The 19787-nt window shown below is 41.3% G+C and overlaps 1 protein-coding gene across 1 annotated transcript in view; it reads left to right on the top strand.

The window, feature by feature from the left end:
- Positions 1-525: 525 nt before the first annotated feature.
- LOC308640003 (electrogenic sodium bicarbonate cotransporter 1-like) overlaps positions 526-19787 on the top strand; it is a gene marked incomplete at both ends in the record, with an annotated part of 133528 nt that continues 114266 nt past the window's right edge. Inside the window, 2 exon segments of the mRNA XM_081312082.1 lie at positions 526-589; positions 5028-5123. Of these exon segments, the coding sequence (XP_081168208.1) occupies positions 526-589; positions 5028-5123 (160 nt within the window).

The raw sequence follows: 19787 nt of genomic DNA, 5'->3' as shown, positions 1-19787 counted from the left end.
CACATTCCAACAGCACCCCATCTCCACCTGCCTCCCTGATGGCCTTCCCCTGGGGACAGGATGCTGCACTGAAACCCTGACCCTGCAGCTCTGCCCCTTCGTCCATTAGGCACATCCCACTATACTTCCAGGACCCTTCCTCCAGGAGGGCCTCCTGCTGGCCCCAGGCCACCTCTGCCTGCCCCTTGGTCAGCAGGTCTGGTCCCTCCCACGGGGTTCGTCCCTCCGTTGAGGTTTCCTTGAACTAACGTGAACTGAGCCTTGGTTCTCTCTAAGTCTCTAATACGAACACCCTGAGTGTATCTTCTATGTCCCCCCCCCAGGACCTGGGACGTGACACTAGGATCCTTATCTTGTGGATAAGACACCCGAGACAGGAAAGCAGCCTTCGCTGTTTAGCCAAGATCCAAACCCAAGTCACAGAGAGAGGAGGGCAGGGGGTGGGGGTGCTGCCCGTAACTGGACTGGGGCCTCAGCCCAGCACGCAGGCTCGTCACCCAGGAGGGCTTTGTGGGTGCATCAACAATGCACTCACGGGGGCCCCAGCCACAGCAGCTGGAGGAGCAGGGACCAGAGACCTTCCCCAACCGTGAGCCCCCAGTGATTTTGCAAAACCCCAAATAGGACCTGTGCACCCCTGGAGGGTGGAAGGCTGCTGAATTTTTATTTAAAAAAGAAGGAGAAGGAGAAGGAGAAGAAGAAGAAGAAAGAAAAGAAATGTGCAATTCCCAGCCCTGAAGGTCAGGAACAAACCTTTGCGTAGGTGTCAAGGCCGTGCGAGTGTCTGCGGTCGAGTCTTGCACAAGTCACAGTGTCTTCTGGGGCCCTCGGTGAGTCAGGGGCTGCTCTCGTGCTGAGGAACAGAGCTAAATATAGATGAGGTCCCATTCGTGCAGCGTACCCCAGGACAGAGGGGCAGCCAACAAATCCAGACAAATAAAATACCAGGAAGGTGATCATTGAAATGCAGATCACTAAAATGGAGTGGTATCATCCGGAGACTCAGAGCGCCTTTGGACAGGCAGCCCCGGGGGCCCCCAGACTGGAGTTTAAAATCTGATGAGCAGGAAGCAGCAACTGGTACAAGGTTCCCTGGAGGTGACCTGGGACTGTCCAGGGGAGGCCAGAGCAGAGGCAGCTGGGTACACAGATGACCTTGGGCTTGGTTTCCACAGTGAGGAGGCCTTCTGGGGATCTCAAGAGGAGCATGGTGTGACTTGACACAGGTTCTTAGAAGAACTCTTGACTTCCTAGGAGCGTGTTGGGGACATGATGTGGGACAGGACTTGAGAGCCAGGGGACCACCTACAGTGTCCAGGGAGAAATGCAGGAGGGAGGAAGGGTAAATCGATTCAGAACTTATTTCCATTTAGAGGAACAAGACACATTGATGGATGGGAGAGAGAAATCAAGGGCATTTTGATCCACCGTGTCACCAAGGTCAGCGGGGGAAGGTATGACCTCACCCTGGGGTGGTGATTCTGTGCCACCTGGTACCCTCTGCCCAGGAGGGTCGGCCCCACTCACCAGAGAATGAGGGTGAGCAGGAAGATTGGCAGAGGGGTCCTCCTGTCCTCCCTGCTCCCTTTACCTTCCAGGTGTGTCTTCTGCTCCCTGCCCCCCCCACCCCCCCACCCCCCCCACCCCCCCACCCCCCCCCCACCCCGTGAAAGCAGCTCCGTCAGCATCTGGCTGCGTGGACCGACTGGGATCCTGACCCAAATCCAGAGGATAGAACGGGGGGCTCCCAGAGCTGAAGGGGTGAAGATCAGGCCCTGGGACAGTGGGGGGCTGGCACCGGGGGCCCACAGCAACCCACAGACTAAGGAAGTTCCCCGGAGGTCCACCCGGCTAAGTGGGGTCGCAACAGGACATTTTATCCAACAGTGTCACCAAGGTCAGTGGGGGAAGCTGTGCGCTCACACGAAGTCTAGAAAAGGAACAGGATGCAGAGAGGCAAGGTTTGGGGGTCCTGGCTCCAGGGCTGTGGGATGTGGGTGAATGACTTCCCTCCCTGGGCGTGAGCCTCTCCACCAGGGAGCATCGTGTCTCTCTACAGAGACGGTACAGGGACCAGGTGTCAAAGGCTCAGGAGGTTCCTGGCGCCTGGTAAATGCTCAGTACCTGCACAGCTGCTGCTAATGGCTGTGACTCCTCTGAGAACAGGCAGGGACGGGCTCTGAGAGGAAGCGAGGCAATCAGGACATTCCCAGGTGAATCCCCTCGAGTTCCCCCAAGGTCCTCAGTGTGCCTACTGGCCTGTGGCTGTCGGGGACCTGCTTAGGGACGGGCACACCTAGAGTGCCAGTTCTCCTGGAGTCAGTGTCAGGGCAGCCACTGTGCCCTGCTCCGGTCCTGGTGCGGCTCTGCTGGGCCAATTACAGACCCACTTTCTGTGGCTACAGTTCTCGGGTGCCTTCAAGGCAAGATGCTCAGATAACCCAAAAAGTCAGGGTCCCCGGCTCTCGTCCATCACTACCTGCTCCTCCCAGAACAGAAACTGAGCTCCCTGCATGGGTAGGATCTGCTGAGTCCAAGGTTCCTAGGAAGAGGGAGGGGCTGGAGGACAGAGGTGTGTGAAGGTTGCAGTGCAAGGAGTTTCTAAAGAAGTGGGTCCCGGCCAGGCGAGGTGGTGCACGCCCGAAATCCCAGCAGCTCCGGAGGCTGAGGCACGAGGATCGTGAGTTCCAAGCCAACCTCAGCAACTCAGCAAGGCCCTCAGCAACTCAGCCAGGCCAGGTCTCTAAGTAAAACATAAAAAGGGCTGGGGGTGTGGCTCAGTGGTGAATCGCCCCTGGGGTCAATCCCCTGTGCAGAAGAGGAAAAGGAGGAGGAGGAAGAGGAGGAGGAAGAAGAAGGTGGTCCCTGGCATACAATGGACCAGGGAATAGGGGCGGGGGCTCCAGAAAGGACATTCATCAGAGGCAGAACAGGGGAAGGGAAAGGGGCTGTGTCCATGTGGGGCTCCTCAGAGGGGAAGAAGATGGGATAGAGGGCTATGGGAGAGGCCTCTCCTTTGTACCTCTGCAGAGGTGTTGGCCCTGAAGACACCCTCAGGATGAGAAATCGTAGGAATTACGATGAAGTGCGGTCTTGGGTGTGTCCCAAAGCCCTGGGAATAGAATCAGGGAAACTGGGCTGCAGGCTGCTGCTGATGGGTTTAGGGTCCTGGCTGCTGACTTCACCAACACTAGCACGACCAGGAGCTGGCCCTGGGACAGCCGGCCAACACCCTGTCAACTGCCATCCGGACCCCAGCTCCCAGGGACACACAGTCACAGGAACTGGGGAGGGAGAAGGGACAGGGCCGGCCCCTCCGTGGCCATGCAAGAGGGATGTCAGTCAGAAACCAGGGACTGGCCCCGCCCCTCTGCCCCGCCCACTCCGGGCCTGCCCCGCTCTCCACCCATCTCCAGACCCCCACAGAGCACCCCAGCCCCCAGCACCTGCGCGATGGTCAGGGCACTAGTGCACCTTGAAGAGTCCCCGTGGGGACATGGCCACAGTACCTTCGAGAAGAGATGGCACAGGATTCAAACATCCCATTGTATTTGGTTGTTTACTGACAGATGGCCTGCTCACAAGTCCTGGCTTTATTTACAGCTTTTAAACACAGACAGATAAATTGACAAAAATGTTTCTGGATTTTATAATGTGCTGAATGCCCAAATTTGGCTATAAACTTACATTAATTTTTAAATGGTTCAATTTAAAACCTGACCTCCCAAGTCACCAATAGCCTATTAAAAAAAAACTGTCTGCCCTGTCTTTTGCACACTTGTATGAATAGAATGATCTAATATTTGCTCTTGGTTGGATATGTTTTGCTTATTGCCTTGATCATGTTAATGGCTATATCATTAAGAAAAAAAATACTTCTCAAGTCAAATTGTACATAGTCTGATGGTTAGGTATTTACTCCATCACTGCCATTCCTTAAAAGGATCATTATGCTGTCCATTTCTTTTTTTTTTAATTTTAATATTTATTTTTTAGTTATCGGCGGACACAACATCTTTGTTTTTTATGTGGTGTTGGGGATGGAACCCGGGCCGCACGCATGCCAGGCAAGCGCACTACCGCTTGAGCCACATCCCCAGCCCCTATGCTGTCCATTTCTTACTAGCCTGAGAGCATGGTGCTTGATGAAAATAGCAAGACAAATGACATGAAGCCCAAAGCCTAAAGGAAACTGTCCTCAGGAGGAAGTCGAAGGTGTTATCCAGTTGATGAAATGTACCAGGAGGAACAATACTGTATTTTTAGCTGCATCATTATTTTATCCTTACTTATTTTGTGGTCTTAAGATTTTGCATAGGTGCACCAAGTATAAAAATGGTAGTAAAATAAGTATTAAAAGGCACAAGAAAATGAAGATTTAATATGCATTTCTAAGCGGGCCTCTATTAAGATATTATTTATCCTGGTGTCATATTGCTGGAGAACTGAATAACAGAAAATTGGGAGCCACTTCTGAATTCATCAAGGAAAATATTTCAGAAGTGGAAGTCTGAAATGTTGCTTTCTACCTTTCTGAACAAGATCCATAGACGGGTCTGTTGGGTAGATCATCAAAAAGCTGCTTACTAATATGACATCGTGTCCCCTGTGCTTTGTAAAACTACGTGTTACTTCCCTCTGTGTGTGCTCATATGGTACAAATTATTAACAGTCTTTCTCTGACATCTTGAGTTTGGTGTTTATTATGTAAATCTTTCTTTGGGAAATAATCCATGTTTTGTGTATAAGACCTGCGGGGTGAATCATCCATTGATAATTGGGGAACTATAATGATTGAATGTAATTTTTTTTTAACTTTTCATTCTGTGTTGGGATATGTTTCATTTAAGGGTGCCGGGTCATGGGAGGGGGTGTGTGTCATTGTAATGTGTCATTGTTCTCCTTTAACACGCTTGTGTGATTTGCTTTAGCATTTTTTCTTCTTAATTAATGCTTCCATCCTCATCCTTGCTGTGGCTGCTCATGTGTCCTCCTCCTTCTCCTGTCTTCTGCTTCTGACACTAAAGCCCGCAGCCCGCTTGAGAACTCAGTGCTCTGCCTAGCAACCCGCACCTTGGACGATGACCCCCGAGTGCGGCGCACTCCCAGCGTGGGATGGCTAAGTAAGTCAAGGGTTGGGGAAAGGGCAAGGATGGTGGTGGGGGAGGGCGGGAAGGATGATGATCTCTTGGCCATGGAGTGGAGGGCATCCTCTGGCTTGCCTGAAAGGGTAAGATGTAAGAATTCCTAAGCTCATGATTACTGATGGATTGCTTCTGCTTCCAGACAGTACAGGAATAAACAATTCTCTGGATCATCTGCTGGAGTGAATTTGAGTTGAGAACCTTGTGAATCAGTGGGAAGGGTGTGAGAATGGGGTCAGGGCTGATACTGCAGCCTGGCCTCTATGCAGTACTTGTCAGAAGCTCAGGTCCCTCATGCTGGACCTTGTTCCTTCAGAGGATTATGAGCAAGGTCACTTGGGATGAACTCTCTGAGGGTGGTTGGAACGTATTCAGGAGCTAGATAGGAAGAACTTACTAAGTTAAGGACGTAAGACCCTGAAATACTGATTACATGCCAGAGAGCCATCAGGTGCTAAGAACAGTAAACAAAGAGCTAGAGATAAGAAAGAATCTTTAACTTTTTAAAATTTAGAGCTTTACTAAGGAGGTAAAACTAACAAACCTAAAACCAAAGAGAAGCAAACCTGTTCAAGAAACCACATGGACTTTTCCCGAAGATTTTTATATTGATCGTGAGTGGTATAAATGTTGGTTGGCAAGAAGCCTATCTATGGTGACATCATTGGGTCTTAACTGATTATTATTCACTTTCATAGAGTATTTATACTGATTTGAGCCTTTCACTATTTTAGCATAAGAGAATTTCACCTTCTTAGGAAGACGTCCTTTCCATCTAGATGAATGGGAAAAGATTTAGTTCATCCTAATATAGAGTTTGTTGAATTATGTTCTTCCAGGGATTCTCTTGGTATTATTCTGACATTTCAAGAAGCTATAATAATAGCCTCTGTGTCTTATAGAGGTATACATGCATGTGCTACCCATTAGGTATGGTATGGGTATCGTGTATTCAGAGGTGAACAAGGTGAGTCTTTTCCCTCTTGGGAGTTCCTTTCTAATGAGGGATGAAGGACACAAATGGGTAGCAGGTGTATAAAATAATCAGTGAAATCACTGTTGAAAACACACACATGCATACACACCGCCTACACCCAGATGTACGCCCATTTACACATACACATAAGATTGTGGGAAATCTTGGCCTTGGAGTGGTGTGGTAGATAAGGCTTTTTGAGGTGGTACTTTTGGGGGTTAAATCTTAAGGGAAAAGTATGAATTTTGTAATGGGAGAATCAGGGGAAGACCCCATTATTGAACTATTAACTTTATAATGATTATTTCTATAAAGTAGGCCTCATGGACTTGAATAAAAGTTTTTCTTGAATAATAATAAAAGTTGCAGACATCAGTTCATTGCTTTTCATTACTTTTTTGCAAACTCTGAGCTAAATACTTGATGTGACAGTATTTAGTTTTTCGAGCAATCCTGTGACGAGGCCATTATTATCCACAGTTTACAGATGAAAAAAAAATGAGGCTTAGACTGGTTAAGAAGCTTTCCAAAATCGCACAGCTCATGTGTGTCTAGGGAAGGACTTGAACTTCATCGTGAAGTTCATCAAGAATATGATGGGTGACTTTTTATTTAAATGGTAAGAAATTCACAGGGACAGATTACCAGAAAGATCTACTGACCCTGTCATGAAGCTCTAATACCTGTGTGATTTTCTCTGCAAGAATCATGTACTGTTTCTAATATATTCTTTTATTCCTTGGTGTTGCCTATAGTGGAGAAAATAAATTCAAGTAAGAAGTTTAGATGTTGGAATTTGAAGTCAAGTAGGGTTGGGTTTGAATCTGGGTCTCCTCCTGGTGGCTTCCTGACTTTGAGCAAATTACTTATTTCCTGTAAACTTGGGTTTCTGAACTATAAAATTAGGTTAATCCTACCAGCATAAGATTGTTGTGAGAATTAAATTAGAAATGGATAAAGTGTCCAGGGTAGTGCTTGGTACTCAGTACATCCAGCCTTACTGTTGTTAGCAAAGTACTTACAGGAATTGCTCAGGAAATTGTAGCTGTTTTTAATCTTTTAAAAGTTTTACTTATTCCATGTCAGGAAAACAGATATTAAAGTATTTTTCTGTATAAAGCATCAAGGAAATTGACCAAAAGGTTGAGATGATGATATAGAAATTTGGCAACTCTTTGGAAATCAGCCTAAGATTAAACCATGAGCCATTCCTTCTAAGAAAACATATTTTAGTGATGAGAGGAGCTTTCTCATTGCCTAGTTTTGTGGTATATTTTGTTCCTAAACAACCATGTTTGATGTATAGTCTCCATCACCTTCACCAGGTGTCCATATGACTTACCTTATGTATTCAGTAAACCAAATATAAACCATAGAATAAGTTGTGCAAGTTATTGTTAAAACCTGTTGGTGCCACCTGCTCACCAATCTCATTTTGTCTCTTTTTAGTGTGAGCCCCAGCTTGTCCTTTGTTTTTGTCCTTTACTTTTGGTATTAAGTTTTATCTCCATGCTGTAGTTGATTTCCCTGTCCATTCATGAATGAATGCCTTTTTAAGTAAAACTTTCCAAAACTATTCAGTAGGGCCTGAATGATGTTCTGCCTCCTTTATAAAATTGTTCCTATAAACACAGAATAGGTCCTCAAGTCTTAAAATTTCATAGTTCCTATTGTCTGTGCCTATCAATTCAAGATTTACTATATAGTTTTATGTTGTCCTCCTATGTCTCATTATCTGTATATATTTTTTCATTTTAACTGTATAACAAAGCTCCTTTAGGGAGGGGCAGTATCTCAAGCTTGTACATCTCCTCTGATGTGCAGCAGGTACTTGAAACATGGATGCTATATAATACCCATGTTCCTTTTTTGACACCTTATCATTTCATTGAAAGCAACTCACAGCCCCATTTTCATTGTGGGCCTTCTTGGCCACCGTAAACTATTAACCAGACATGAATATTGTTTACTTGCAAAAACTGTTTATCCATATTTCTGTACATCCTGAGCTGATGAATTTGGTTATCAGTTTATGGTTAATAGTTAAACACAGAACAACTTTTAAAAAAATTTGCCAAAATATCAGCTAAAACCCAGATTTATAATAAGAATCCATTAAGTTAATCTTTCAATATTCTTACCAAGATATTTTCAGGCCTAATGTAAATTGCAGCAACTATCTTTAAAAAGCTGCCTTTAAAGGTGCTTTTGGAGAGTAAGCTCTCATCATTTCTCATTGTGCTTCTTATCTTAGTTGTCACCTGAGGCAGATGTGAGCTTAGGGCTCTTATCCATTTCAAATGCTGCCAAGGTATTGAATTAGAAGTTGGAACAAAACCAAAAATGATTTCCTCTTGCCGATCCCACTGGCAGGTCTGAAACCAGACAGGCCACTGAGAACAAAAGGGAAGCTTTCACCTCCACTTTTCAGGACAAGTTAATACCAACCTAATGCTTTGCCATTATGAGAGTGTTAGAGCATACCCTATCTTGGTAGATCCAGAATGGCTCTTCACTCTGAGTGCTTATCTGTGAATTCAGTTTGACATCTAACCGCCAGCATCATTTGAGCCCTTAGAAAACACTTGTGTCCCTTTGCAGTTAGGGACAGTAGAGATCAGCTGCTTCAGACATTCAGGTCTGAACTTCAAAGAAGAAAATGAGGCTTAGGGTTTTCCTGTCGTCTTCTGCACATCCCTGGTGTCTGTCTTCGCTATGTTTTGTATTGTGTGTCTGGTTAGTTTGTGCAGGAACCTGGTCCAATTCAATGTTTTTCTTTGTAGGTCTTTATCCAGTATCTACTGTTATTATTATCCTAAGTCTAATAATTAGGTAAAACTTTTTTTTTTTTAGTTAAGCCACAGTACTTTAACTCCCGAATCTTGTTTTATTTTCTAATTAGCCTACACAACTTGACCCTAGAATTTAAAAGAACTAAATTATAAGTGGGACCTTTTTTTCTTATAATTTTTTTAGTTTCTTTTTGGATCATTTTTGGAATTGATGAAAATTTTTTGACTAAAAAATTTAGTTTTCTCTGTCCCAGAAGTTTTTCTTGAAAATAAACTAAAAACTTTTTTAGGAAAATGGAGAATCCAGAGAGTTCAGTTTAGCAAGTTTAATTCAATAGCTATTCCCTGAGCTCTTATTCTTTTAGTTGACATCCAATTGGAGAAAAGGAGATGAGGGAAACATGACAAAAGCACTTTGAGAAAAGCATGGTAAGTGCCACCCAGGAGAGTAGAGGGCAGACGGGTTTGTCTGCAGAATATAAAACAGTAGTGTGTATTATGCACTCTGAAATGCTTATTAGCAGAATGGATGGTGGGTTACAAAAAGAATTAGGAGAAGAATTCTTCCTAGGGTAGACAGACTTTTCCATGAACCTTAAAGAATGGGTCATATTTTCATAAATGGAGATTGTAGTGAAAACAGGATGAGACATTGAAAGACCATGCTAGACCGAGAGAAAAAGTACAAAAGCAACCAGAAAGTATGAAAGATAGTTTGTATGAGGTACAGTAAATTGACACATTAAATTGGCAGAGAGGGAATGACAGCAGGACATTGGGGAGCTAACATAGCAAAATAATTGAGTTGTTTTGTGGAAGGCCTAAGTTTTTTTTTCCCCTCCCCTTTATATTAGGGAGATTAATCTGACAGGGGTTCTTTGAATGGGATAGATTTAGGAGGTAATTGCAGTTGACCAGAGATGAGGGGAATAAGGATCTGGACTAGGATGGTGACTATGGAAGTTGAAAGGAGGGGACATGCAAGCTTTGCAATGGGCATGGAATTGCAGGACTTGGCAACTTACTCAACTCTGGGCAAGGGAGAGGGAGAAGGCTAGGCTTGCCCTCAGGAGGATGATGGAAAAGCATTTGTGGAAAAGGGTGATGGGCTCACAGAGGCATGCCAGATGAGGTCTCTGTCCCCACCATGCATGTAGCAGCCATCCTTGAAGACACATTTCACTAGCAGAATATTAGATGACTTCTTTTTCTAATTTATTTTTTCTTTGTTCTAATTAGTTATCCATGACAGTAGAGTGCATTTTGACACATCGTACATAAATAGAGTATAACTTCTTGTTCATCCGATTCTTCTTTTGGGCTAGGGCTCCTCTACATTTCTGCTTTGTTGTCACATTCTTAGCTTAGTTTTTCTGAGCTCCATCTCACCCTTCCTTTGGGGTGGGGAATAACCAACACATCACAGCTATTTATTGCCCAGTGAATTTAGAACATTTTCATTTTTGATTCCAAGCATTTCAGTTTTCATTCCTCTGTTTCTTTCTTCGCCAGGTTCACATAGGCTTGTTTTTGAATGGGAATATTATTTGGGTCACTTACTGTACCATTCACATATGTTCTTGGCCTTTAAAAGCCAAAGCAAATCCAAGTATAACTTTAAAAGTTCCCTTCCTTGAGCTGTTCATAGTCATAATTTTCAAAAGACTATAGGGAATAATAGATGTCTTTTGCCAATCTGACTTCTATTTTCAGTTAACATAAGACATTCAGAAAACTTGTGGTATGCAAGAACAAGTGACAGTGTTCTTAAAATATCGATAGTCCTAACCACTTCTTCTTCATTTTTTTTTGTTACTTTAGATACTCTTTATCCTGAGTTCTGAAAGAAGTCTCATGAATTATTTCATTGATATCTAACATTGTATTTATAATAGACAAAAATCTGTGCTGAAGCTAAGCAGGTATGAGTAGAATGAAATGGAGAAAGAAGAAAAAATTAGAAATTCTGTTACTTTGCACTTGGAGGCACAGATTTGGAAACAAATTTGATAGTCTGCTGAAATTATAAAATACTTATGTGGTCAATAAGAGGATTTTGGGATTTGTGAGGATTCAAACTCATGCTTGACAGAAGGATGGGTGGTGATATGTGTAGTATGTTTATAATTAAAGAGTTTCATCACCAAAGTCTTCCCATCACCCAGTCTGTCCCTCTTCCTGACTTTCCTGGTCCTTACCATCTTTTTGCCTTCTCTCAGTCTTGGGCCTGAACATGCCCTTTGATTATGCACTCTCCTCCTCCACCTGCAGTGGCCCACCAAAGGTGTCCAGTGTTACCTCTGTGTTGTTGCCTGCTCTGCTTCGTTTATAGTTCTTACTGTCATTGGGTTTGTTCAGGTTCGCATTTCCTCTTGCTGAGTCTGATCCAAAAGCCTGTTACCTGGGGTCACTGCCTATGGGTGGGCGTATGCAAGTGCAGACTACACTTCTGTTAATCTTAAACCTGGCTGATAAGTACCTTCTAATGAGGGAGTGTTCAGTGGCATTTCATACATCATCCAAGCCCCCGAGCTTAACATTCAAGGCCCATTACACAGTGATCTGAAGCTGAGGAAGCAGTTTTTCGCTTTCCTGTGCTCCTCTTTATGCCCTGTTTCAGTAGCTATTTGTCATTACTTGCATCTGCTGGGCACCTCCCTCTCTTAGTGCCTTTGCCCTCAATCACTTCTCTGCGTGGAATATTCTGCTTCCTCCTGAAACTTGGTCAAACTTCCCTCTGTCCTTTAAGACTTCCTTTAAGACACATTCTCCTAAAGCCTTCCCAATTCAAGGTATTATTTACTGACCTTGAACCTTAAAAGCATGTTTTCTTAGACTTCTCACAGTGGCATTTATTTTATTCTACTTTGTACTGTAGTGTGTAGGCATGTATTACTGCCTCTTAAGGGCACCCAATGTCTAATTTGTTTAGATATCTTCTATCACATGTATGGAAAGGCTGGCCCATGGACTAATCCATTCTGTAACCTGATCATGTAAATAAAGTGTCATGGAACCAAGCCATGCTCATTAGCTGATATGTATTGTTTTTGGCTACTTTTGTGTTATGGTGGCAGAGTTGCAACAGAGATCTTAAAAACCTAAAGTATATACTGTCATCTAGTAAAAGCTATTCTTGCCCTTGCATTGTAGTCCTGGTTCTCAAAGTTGGGACTGAGGAACCCTGGGTCCTCCTAAGATGCTTTTAGAAGGTTTGAAAGGTCTTAGGACTTTCTTCATATAATTCAATCAAAATAGTATTTCTCAACAAATTGAACACAGACGCAAACATGAGAATCTAGTTATATCCCATAAGATAATAAAGGAGATCTTCAAAGATGTCATTTTTTTATGGTTAAATAGCCAATCAGCATTCATACTTCAACACCATTTTTATAGTGATTTTTTATTTTGAAAAATAGTTTTTTAATGAAAATGTATGAATTCATTGACATAATGCATTTATTATTATGATCTTACATTAATGAATTGATATTCTTAAAAATTGTTGTTTTAATTACTGATGTGATAAGTGTTTGTGTTTTTTCTTTTTGAAATTAGAGTGTAATAGTTATACATATTAGTTGAGTTTATCCTGACAAACTCATGTATGGAATTCAATTTCAGTTCATGGTCCTCTCTTTTCCCTCCCGTCCTCCCTCCCCTCTCCCATTCTCCTTCCTCTCCTAGTCTTTGACTTGCCTGTTTGTTTATATTTTATTGGTTCCTTCTACCTCTGTATAAAGGTGAGGTTCTCCGTTGCATATTTATATATATGTATAACATAATTTTCTAAGAATCCATTCTCATTGCCTCCCCTTGCCCTTCTTGCACTCTGCCTCTCGCTGTCCTTCTACGTTACTGAGCTTCCCTTTACCTTTATGTTATCCTATCCTCCTCTGCCCCTTCCTTTATTTTACTCTAGCTTCTGCATATGAGAGAAAACATTTGACCTCTCATGTTTTTTTTATTTGTTCTTTTTAGATATACATGACAATAGAGTATATTTTTGACATATTATACATATATGGAGTATAACTTATTCTAATTAGGATTCCATTCTTGTGGTTGTATATGATTTGGAATTTCACTGATCATTTATTCATATATGAACATAGGAAAGTTATGTCCCATTCATTCTACTGTCTTTCCTATTCTCATCCTCTCTCCCTTCCCTTGATTCCCCTTTGTCTAATCCACTGAACTATTATTCTGTATCCCTCCACCTTGTGTGTCTGCATCCATGTATCAGAATATTAACCTTTTTGTGCTTTGAGATAGGCTTATTTCACTTAGCATGATATTCTCCAGCTTCATCCATTTACCATCAAATACCATGATTTAATTCTTCTTTATGACTAAATAATATTCTATTGTATACATATACCACATTTCTTTATTCATTCATCTGTTGGTTCTATAGCTTAGTTATTGTGCATTGAGCTGCCAAAAACATTGATGTGGCTGCATTACTATAATCAAGAATTCAAAGAGAGAGCCTTGGAATGGGAGAAAAATCTTTGCCACCTGTATCTCAGATAGAGCATTAATCTCCAGGATATACAAAGAATTCCAAAAACTTAACACCAAAACCAAAAACAAATTATTACCCAATGAATAAATGGGCAAAGGACATGACAGGCACTTCACAGAAGAAATATGAATGATCAACAATATATGAAAAATGTTCATGGTCTTTAGCAATTAGAGAAATGCAAATTAAAACTATACAGAGATTCCATCTCACTCCAGCAGAATGGCAATTATCAAGAATACCAGTGACAATAAATGTTGGCAAGGATGTAGGGAAAAAGGTTCATTCATACAGTGCTAGTGGGAATGAAAATTGGTGAAACCACTATGGAAAACTGTATGGAGATTCCTCAGAAAACTTGGAGTGGAACCATTATTTGACCTTTGAGTTTCTGAGTTTGGCTTATTTCACTTAGCATGATATTCTTCATTTCCACTCATTTACTGGCAAATGCCATAATTCCATTCTTCTTTTAGGCTGAGTAGAACTCCATTGTATATATAAATCACAATTTCTTAATTTATTAATTTATTGACAGACATCTAAGTTGATTTGATATGGTAAATATTGGTAGATGTGATCTAGATAAATAACATTTTTAATGTTTAAGTGTGTTAAGGAGGCCAAAAAGTTTGACATTTATTCTGTTGTGTCTTGTAGAATGCCTTATACATAGCAGTGAATCAATAAGTATAGAATAAATGAATGAATGAACAACAGAACCAGATGACTAAAATGAGAAATTTAAAAAATTATTGATAATAATTGAAAGTATTGAAAGGAAAGGCCAAGTAAGAATCATTAAGACATGATATTTACTAATTGCTTGTGACTTTGATTCCTTCTTGGCTTCCCAGAGAACCCTGGTGAAGGATACTTGATAGAGGATAATTTTAAGGGGATAAGAAGAACATGATAACTAGTAGTCAGGAAGGGCTAGATTTTGCTTCAGTGACAACCCCCCTCTCCCTGTATCTCAGGTGCTTAACATGACAAAAGTTTCTTTTTTATTCATGCTACTGCATATCTAATGTAGGTGTTTAGGGGGCACTGCTCAACATCCTTCATCAGGATTCAGGCTCAACGTATGTTTCCACAGTCACTAGCAGCAGACAAGATTCATGGTAATGCGTAGGCTGCCTGTTAAACTTGTACCCGTACATTTCATTTGACATAGTTAGTCATGTATCCACACATTACTTCAAGGAATGTTTATGCCCAGAAGGTATCAATTCACTAGTATTTGACTAGTGGCATTAATGACTACCACCCAATCACAACAGGAATTGTAGCCTTGACTTTGAAGTGTGTCAGCATTGTGAAGCTGTGCAAAACCAGTATACAGAAAATCTTTCCCTCTCACCATGTACTCTTAAATGAGGAAGATGAGAGTTCTCTTCTAATGAAGGAGGTTGGATTTACCAATTCAAGGTCTACCAAAGAACCTATTGAACTGTGGTCTTCCAGGGGACTTCTGAGGTAGACTAGAGTAATTTGAAACTGATAGAGAGTCTTTCCTGCAAATATACAATAAAATACTCTTATTAGACCCGACAATGTCTGGATGTAATTATTGGAGACAACTGAAGATCTACCTACTTGAATTAGTATGTCTGTGCACATGTGAGTGAGAGAGACGAGGGGGAAAAGCAAATGTAATGTTCTAGCTGTGGATATCAATTTCAAAGTTAATAATGAAATTTCTTCTTGGCAGCAAATAGTAGAAATTTACTTTGATGAAAATTGCTGGCAGAATCTTCAGAACTAGGGTTTTTCTTTCTGTGGTAAGCTGAATGTTTATGATATGTATGGCTGTCCTGGTAATTCACATTTCAGTTCTACTCCTTTGAATGCATTTCCCAGCTCTGTGGACCCTCATCCATTCTCCTGCCAGGCCAACGAACCCCTTTTATTTTGGACTTCTCTTCATTCTCCATTCTCCATTCTCCATTCTCCATCTTCTTATGCTGCTTTGCTTCCTATTAATTCCTGCCCATCATGAACTCTTTTGTTATAGCTGCTCTGCTTCAGGGCCTTATCATCTTCTTTGTGGACCATTTCAATTGCTTCTTCTTTTCCAAGCCTTTGTTATTACTTCTTTAAATGAATCCTTCCATTACTACTACTACATATTTAAATTAATCCTTCACAACTGCCAGAAAAAACTAAATAAGCTACAAGTGTAACTTTTTTTTAAATCAAAAACCTTGAGTGAACTTCCTATTATTATTAAGTCCAAGCTCATGGTCCCTAGTCTGGCTAATATTTGTAAGATCAAGCCCAAGTTTTCTAGCCTGGGAGAGGCTTCTTGACTTGGTCATTCTTAACTCCCTAATCATCTTTTGCCATTCCACTCTTGTACTTCAAGCTCAAGTAATTTAGATTTAGATCCTCACATGCCCAGACTGCATGTGTTTCTGTCTCACATATTCTGTTTAGTGACCCCCACTTGATGTGACTAAATTTTAACCTGTCATTGAAGTTCATATTTCCTCCAGGAGAATTTTTTTTTTCTTGTTGTTCTTGTTCCTCTCTCCTATCCCACCAAAGGCTTCTCCCTCACTATGTTCTTGTAGCCCGGCTCTCCTGCCCCCACAGATTTATCATCACACCTGCATTGTTGGCAAAGTGGCTAAAGAACTTGAACCACATCCCATCCGTCTTTGTTCCTAGTGCCAAGCATAATGTCACACACTTAGTAAATGTTCAGTAAATGTTTGACTGGACCAGTTCATCCACATGATTCTCACCATGGCTAAATTATTTGTTAACCATGTGTTGTCAGTCACACCTATATCTCTTTCCCCACCAGGTTGTTATGGAGAAGATCTTTTATGAGTGTCTTTAAGAGTTTAGTCAATCTAAAGAAAAGAGAGGAAATAGAATATGTTCCATCTACTTAAGCAGAATATGTAGTATCCAGAGCTTGAGACAAACCTTTTAAATAGATCATTACATTTTTGTTTTTGACTTTTGGACAAAACAAAAGCTTTGGAAGGATTGATGGCTAATTTCTCAAATTCATTTAGATTTTATTGTTTGTATTATTTATTTATTGATGGTGGTGGTATAGAGAACTGTTACTGGGCATAAACTCTGATTCTTAGAAAGGTTGTTTTTGGGGGATGGGGTGGGATAAGAAACAATGATTTATTTTTTTCACCCAGGGTCTAATATGGTGTCTGACACATAGATATTTTATAATACTTGTTGATTAAATGAACACTTAATGTGAAAATGAGAGAAAAGTTGAGGTAACATCTCATCTTTTCTTGATTTATCAGATCAGTATTTTTAACATCATCCCAAAACTGACCGGCTGCAGTGCCATGGGGGAAGCTCTGGGTTTTCTCTAGCTTCTAATAGTAGTAAATTTTGATGATTGGTCTCTCTGCCCATGGCCTCCATTTCTTGCCAACTGGGTCATTCTATCCATTATTGAGATATCACAACCAGGGCAATTATGGGTACTCCCTAACATTTATGTACGTGGTTCCCACAGAATATTCTTATGAGGTAGGCATCATTGGCTTTTCTTGTAGCTGAAGGCACCTGGGATCAGTAGGTTATGTATTTATGGTAGTCATTAGGGTTATTCACAAATATTCCAGCTTTCCCTCTTTTTGGGGAACTTATGAAGATTGTACTTTCTTGCCCAATTGAGGTTAGGTGTGACCACATACTTGCTTTTTGGCCAAGGAATTGTGAGCAGAAGTACTGGGTACCAGTCCCAGGGGGAGCTTCTAGAGACAGTGCACACATCACTCAACTCTTCTTCCTCCAACCAACAGTGTTCTAGAGAGTAGCTGCTACCTGCAACTGGGTCCTGGTATAAGAACAGAGATGCAGAACCATGTCCCTGTCAATCCACAGTAGTCAGTGTCAAGAGTGAGAAATCAATTACAGTAGGGTTAACCCATGAGAATCTGAGGTGGTTCTTTTCTGTAACCCTACCTGTCTGAAAGGGAGTGTTTGAGGTCACCCAGGAGATAGGTTAACTGGCGTTGCACTCAGTGTAGACTCCAGATGACATTTTCCCTCTTCATTCCTCGCTCTGCTTATCATTCATTCTGATACTACTCTTGCCACAGATACTACTTTTGTCTGCTAAAAAGAAGTATGGTCACGGATGACTCAGAGTTTCTCTGTTTTGGCTCAGAATATGAAATTCCTGATGTCCCTCAGTGAGAGGCAACAAGTCAGCATTCCAAAGCATAACTTTCTGGGATGTTTCTGTTTTCTAAGGCCATTCTTCTCAACCCCAGGCAATAGTTGGAGTACACAAACTACGATGGGCTGTGACCAACTTTGTTTTCAGAAAGCTGTACACTATGTGTTCTGTAAGTAGTAACCATGGTTACAAACTGGTATACGGTCTTTTTAGGTAAATGTGGTGGAGAGACTAATATCAGTATCCTTTTTGAGGAAGAACACGGTAAATCCAATTATAATGTCACGTTTTCTCCTCAGTCAAATCTGTACATCTGGCACACATTTAAGCTGGGCTCTGGGTTTAAAGTCTCAAGGTTGAATCATTTCCCCAACTTCCAAAGGCCATCTTAGAAACTTTTTGTCTGCATTTCTAGGGAAGTGCCTAGAATGTGTATGAAGGATTTCCAGCTAATAGCTCACATTGTATTATTATTTGTAAAAAATGTCAATCATAGTTATAACTGTGGTCTTTAGTAAAAGTGATTATTTTAACTATGAACTGGGAAGGTTCCTTCTCCCTTTACTGGTAATAATTTCATTATTTCCAGATATAGTGATAGAATTTTGAGGTGTTATAATAATTCATTTGGATTGTCAAATTCATTCATTCACTTAAATACTTTTTTGGGGGGTGGTACTCGGGGATTGAACTCGGGGGGACTCAACCATCGAGTCACACACATCCCCAGACCTATTTTGTATTTTATTTAGAGACAGGGTCTCACTGAGTTGCTTAGCGCCTTGTTGTTGTTGAGGCTGGCTTTGAACTTGTGATCCTCCTGCCTGGATAATTCCCTTAAATATTTTTGAGGATTACTCTTTAAAGAGCTCAGTTCTCAGCAAGGTGCTGGAAATATACAGTGATCAAGACACACAGTCCCTGTCTTCAGAGATCTGCCAGTTAAACCTGTTTACCATAAGAGGAACACTGATGTTTATGATAAGCTAGGCTTATCATGTGTAGGGTGAGAAGTCCTTGTGGGTAAGTGGTTCCCATCTGGTGGAAGAGAATTATAACCTGGAAACCATCTAAGAGGTGACCAGACACTGAGACATCTAGGCATGGTCATCCTTAGTTGGCCCAAGAGAGCTGGCCTAATACTTATATGTAGAGGAAAGTAGACCTTGCTTTGTTGCTTTAGAGAACAATATTAGACCTATGGATGAACATTGTAGTGAGGAAGATATTTGCTTTAGGCTCTTTATGTCTCTGGATAAGAATGGAATTCATTTCTAGAATCCATTAATTTTCAAAGAGGATCTGTGGACTGCTTCAGATTTACTTTTTTCTAAATTCAGGCTGATAAAGCCCTCTTGGTGAGGATATAGGTATCTCCCTCTTGTACAAGGGTACAGAATTTCCCACTAAAGGCCCTTTGTACACTAGCTTCTGGGAGGGATGAGAACTTTATGGACTAGCTCCCTGCTGGTAGAGAATTGTCAAAGATAAGGTGAGGGCTTCTATGTATGGAAATTCTCAGTAAAGCCTGGGAACATATGAAGATGTACATTATTTCTAAGAAGAAAAATATAAATTATGTGTATTTGAGTGGAAATCAGTCTTTCAGAGCAAGTGTGTGCTTTAGTTGGCACTCTGAATGTAATGTATGTACTGACTTTGGTCCTTGAAAATGCTACTGCTTACCTGGGGTGTGGATGCAGTTTACCAAATATAAGAAGAACTTCACTATAGTGAAAGGGATTGTTTTATAAGTGGCAGATTTCCTGTCAGCAAAAGTATGTAAGCAGATAGTAGGAAACTAGCTGTATCTAATGTTATAGGAAGAATCACATTTGAAAAGTAGGTTAGAGGGCACCCAGGTGCCCTTTGACTCTGTTATTATATGAGCCACATGTATAATAACATGCCCAACCTACCAGGGACTTTTCCCTGGGGCATCTAAATTTATTGTACCCTCTGTATTGTATTCCTGGTCCACAGATAATGTACAACTGTGAGAAAACTTTAGTAGTACTGTATCAGAGGATTTTATTTATTTATTTATTTATTTATTTATTTATTTATTTATTTTCATAATTATTGATAAAGATTTTATTTGGTTTGGCTTTGGTTTATGTTGAATTATACAATTATTAAGCAAATACCAAATATTGACTTTTGCATGTAT

The sequence above is a fragment of the Spermophilus citellus genome, assembly GCF_964194105.1.
Source record: "Spermophilus citellus genome assembly, contig: SCAFFOLD_362, whole genome shotgun sequence".
NCBI classification, from domain to species: Eukaryota; Metazoa; Chordata; class Mammalia; order Rodentia; family Sciuridae; genus Spermophilus; species Spermophilus citellus.
The sequence above is the reverse complement of the archived record's forward strand: the minus strand, read 5'-3'. Positions and strand labels throughout refer to the sequence as shown.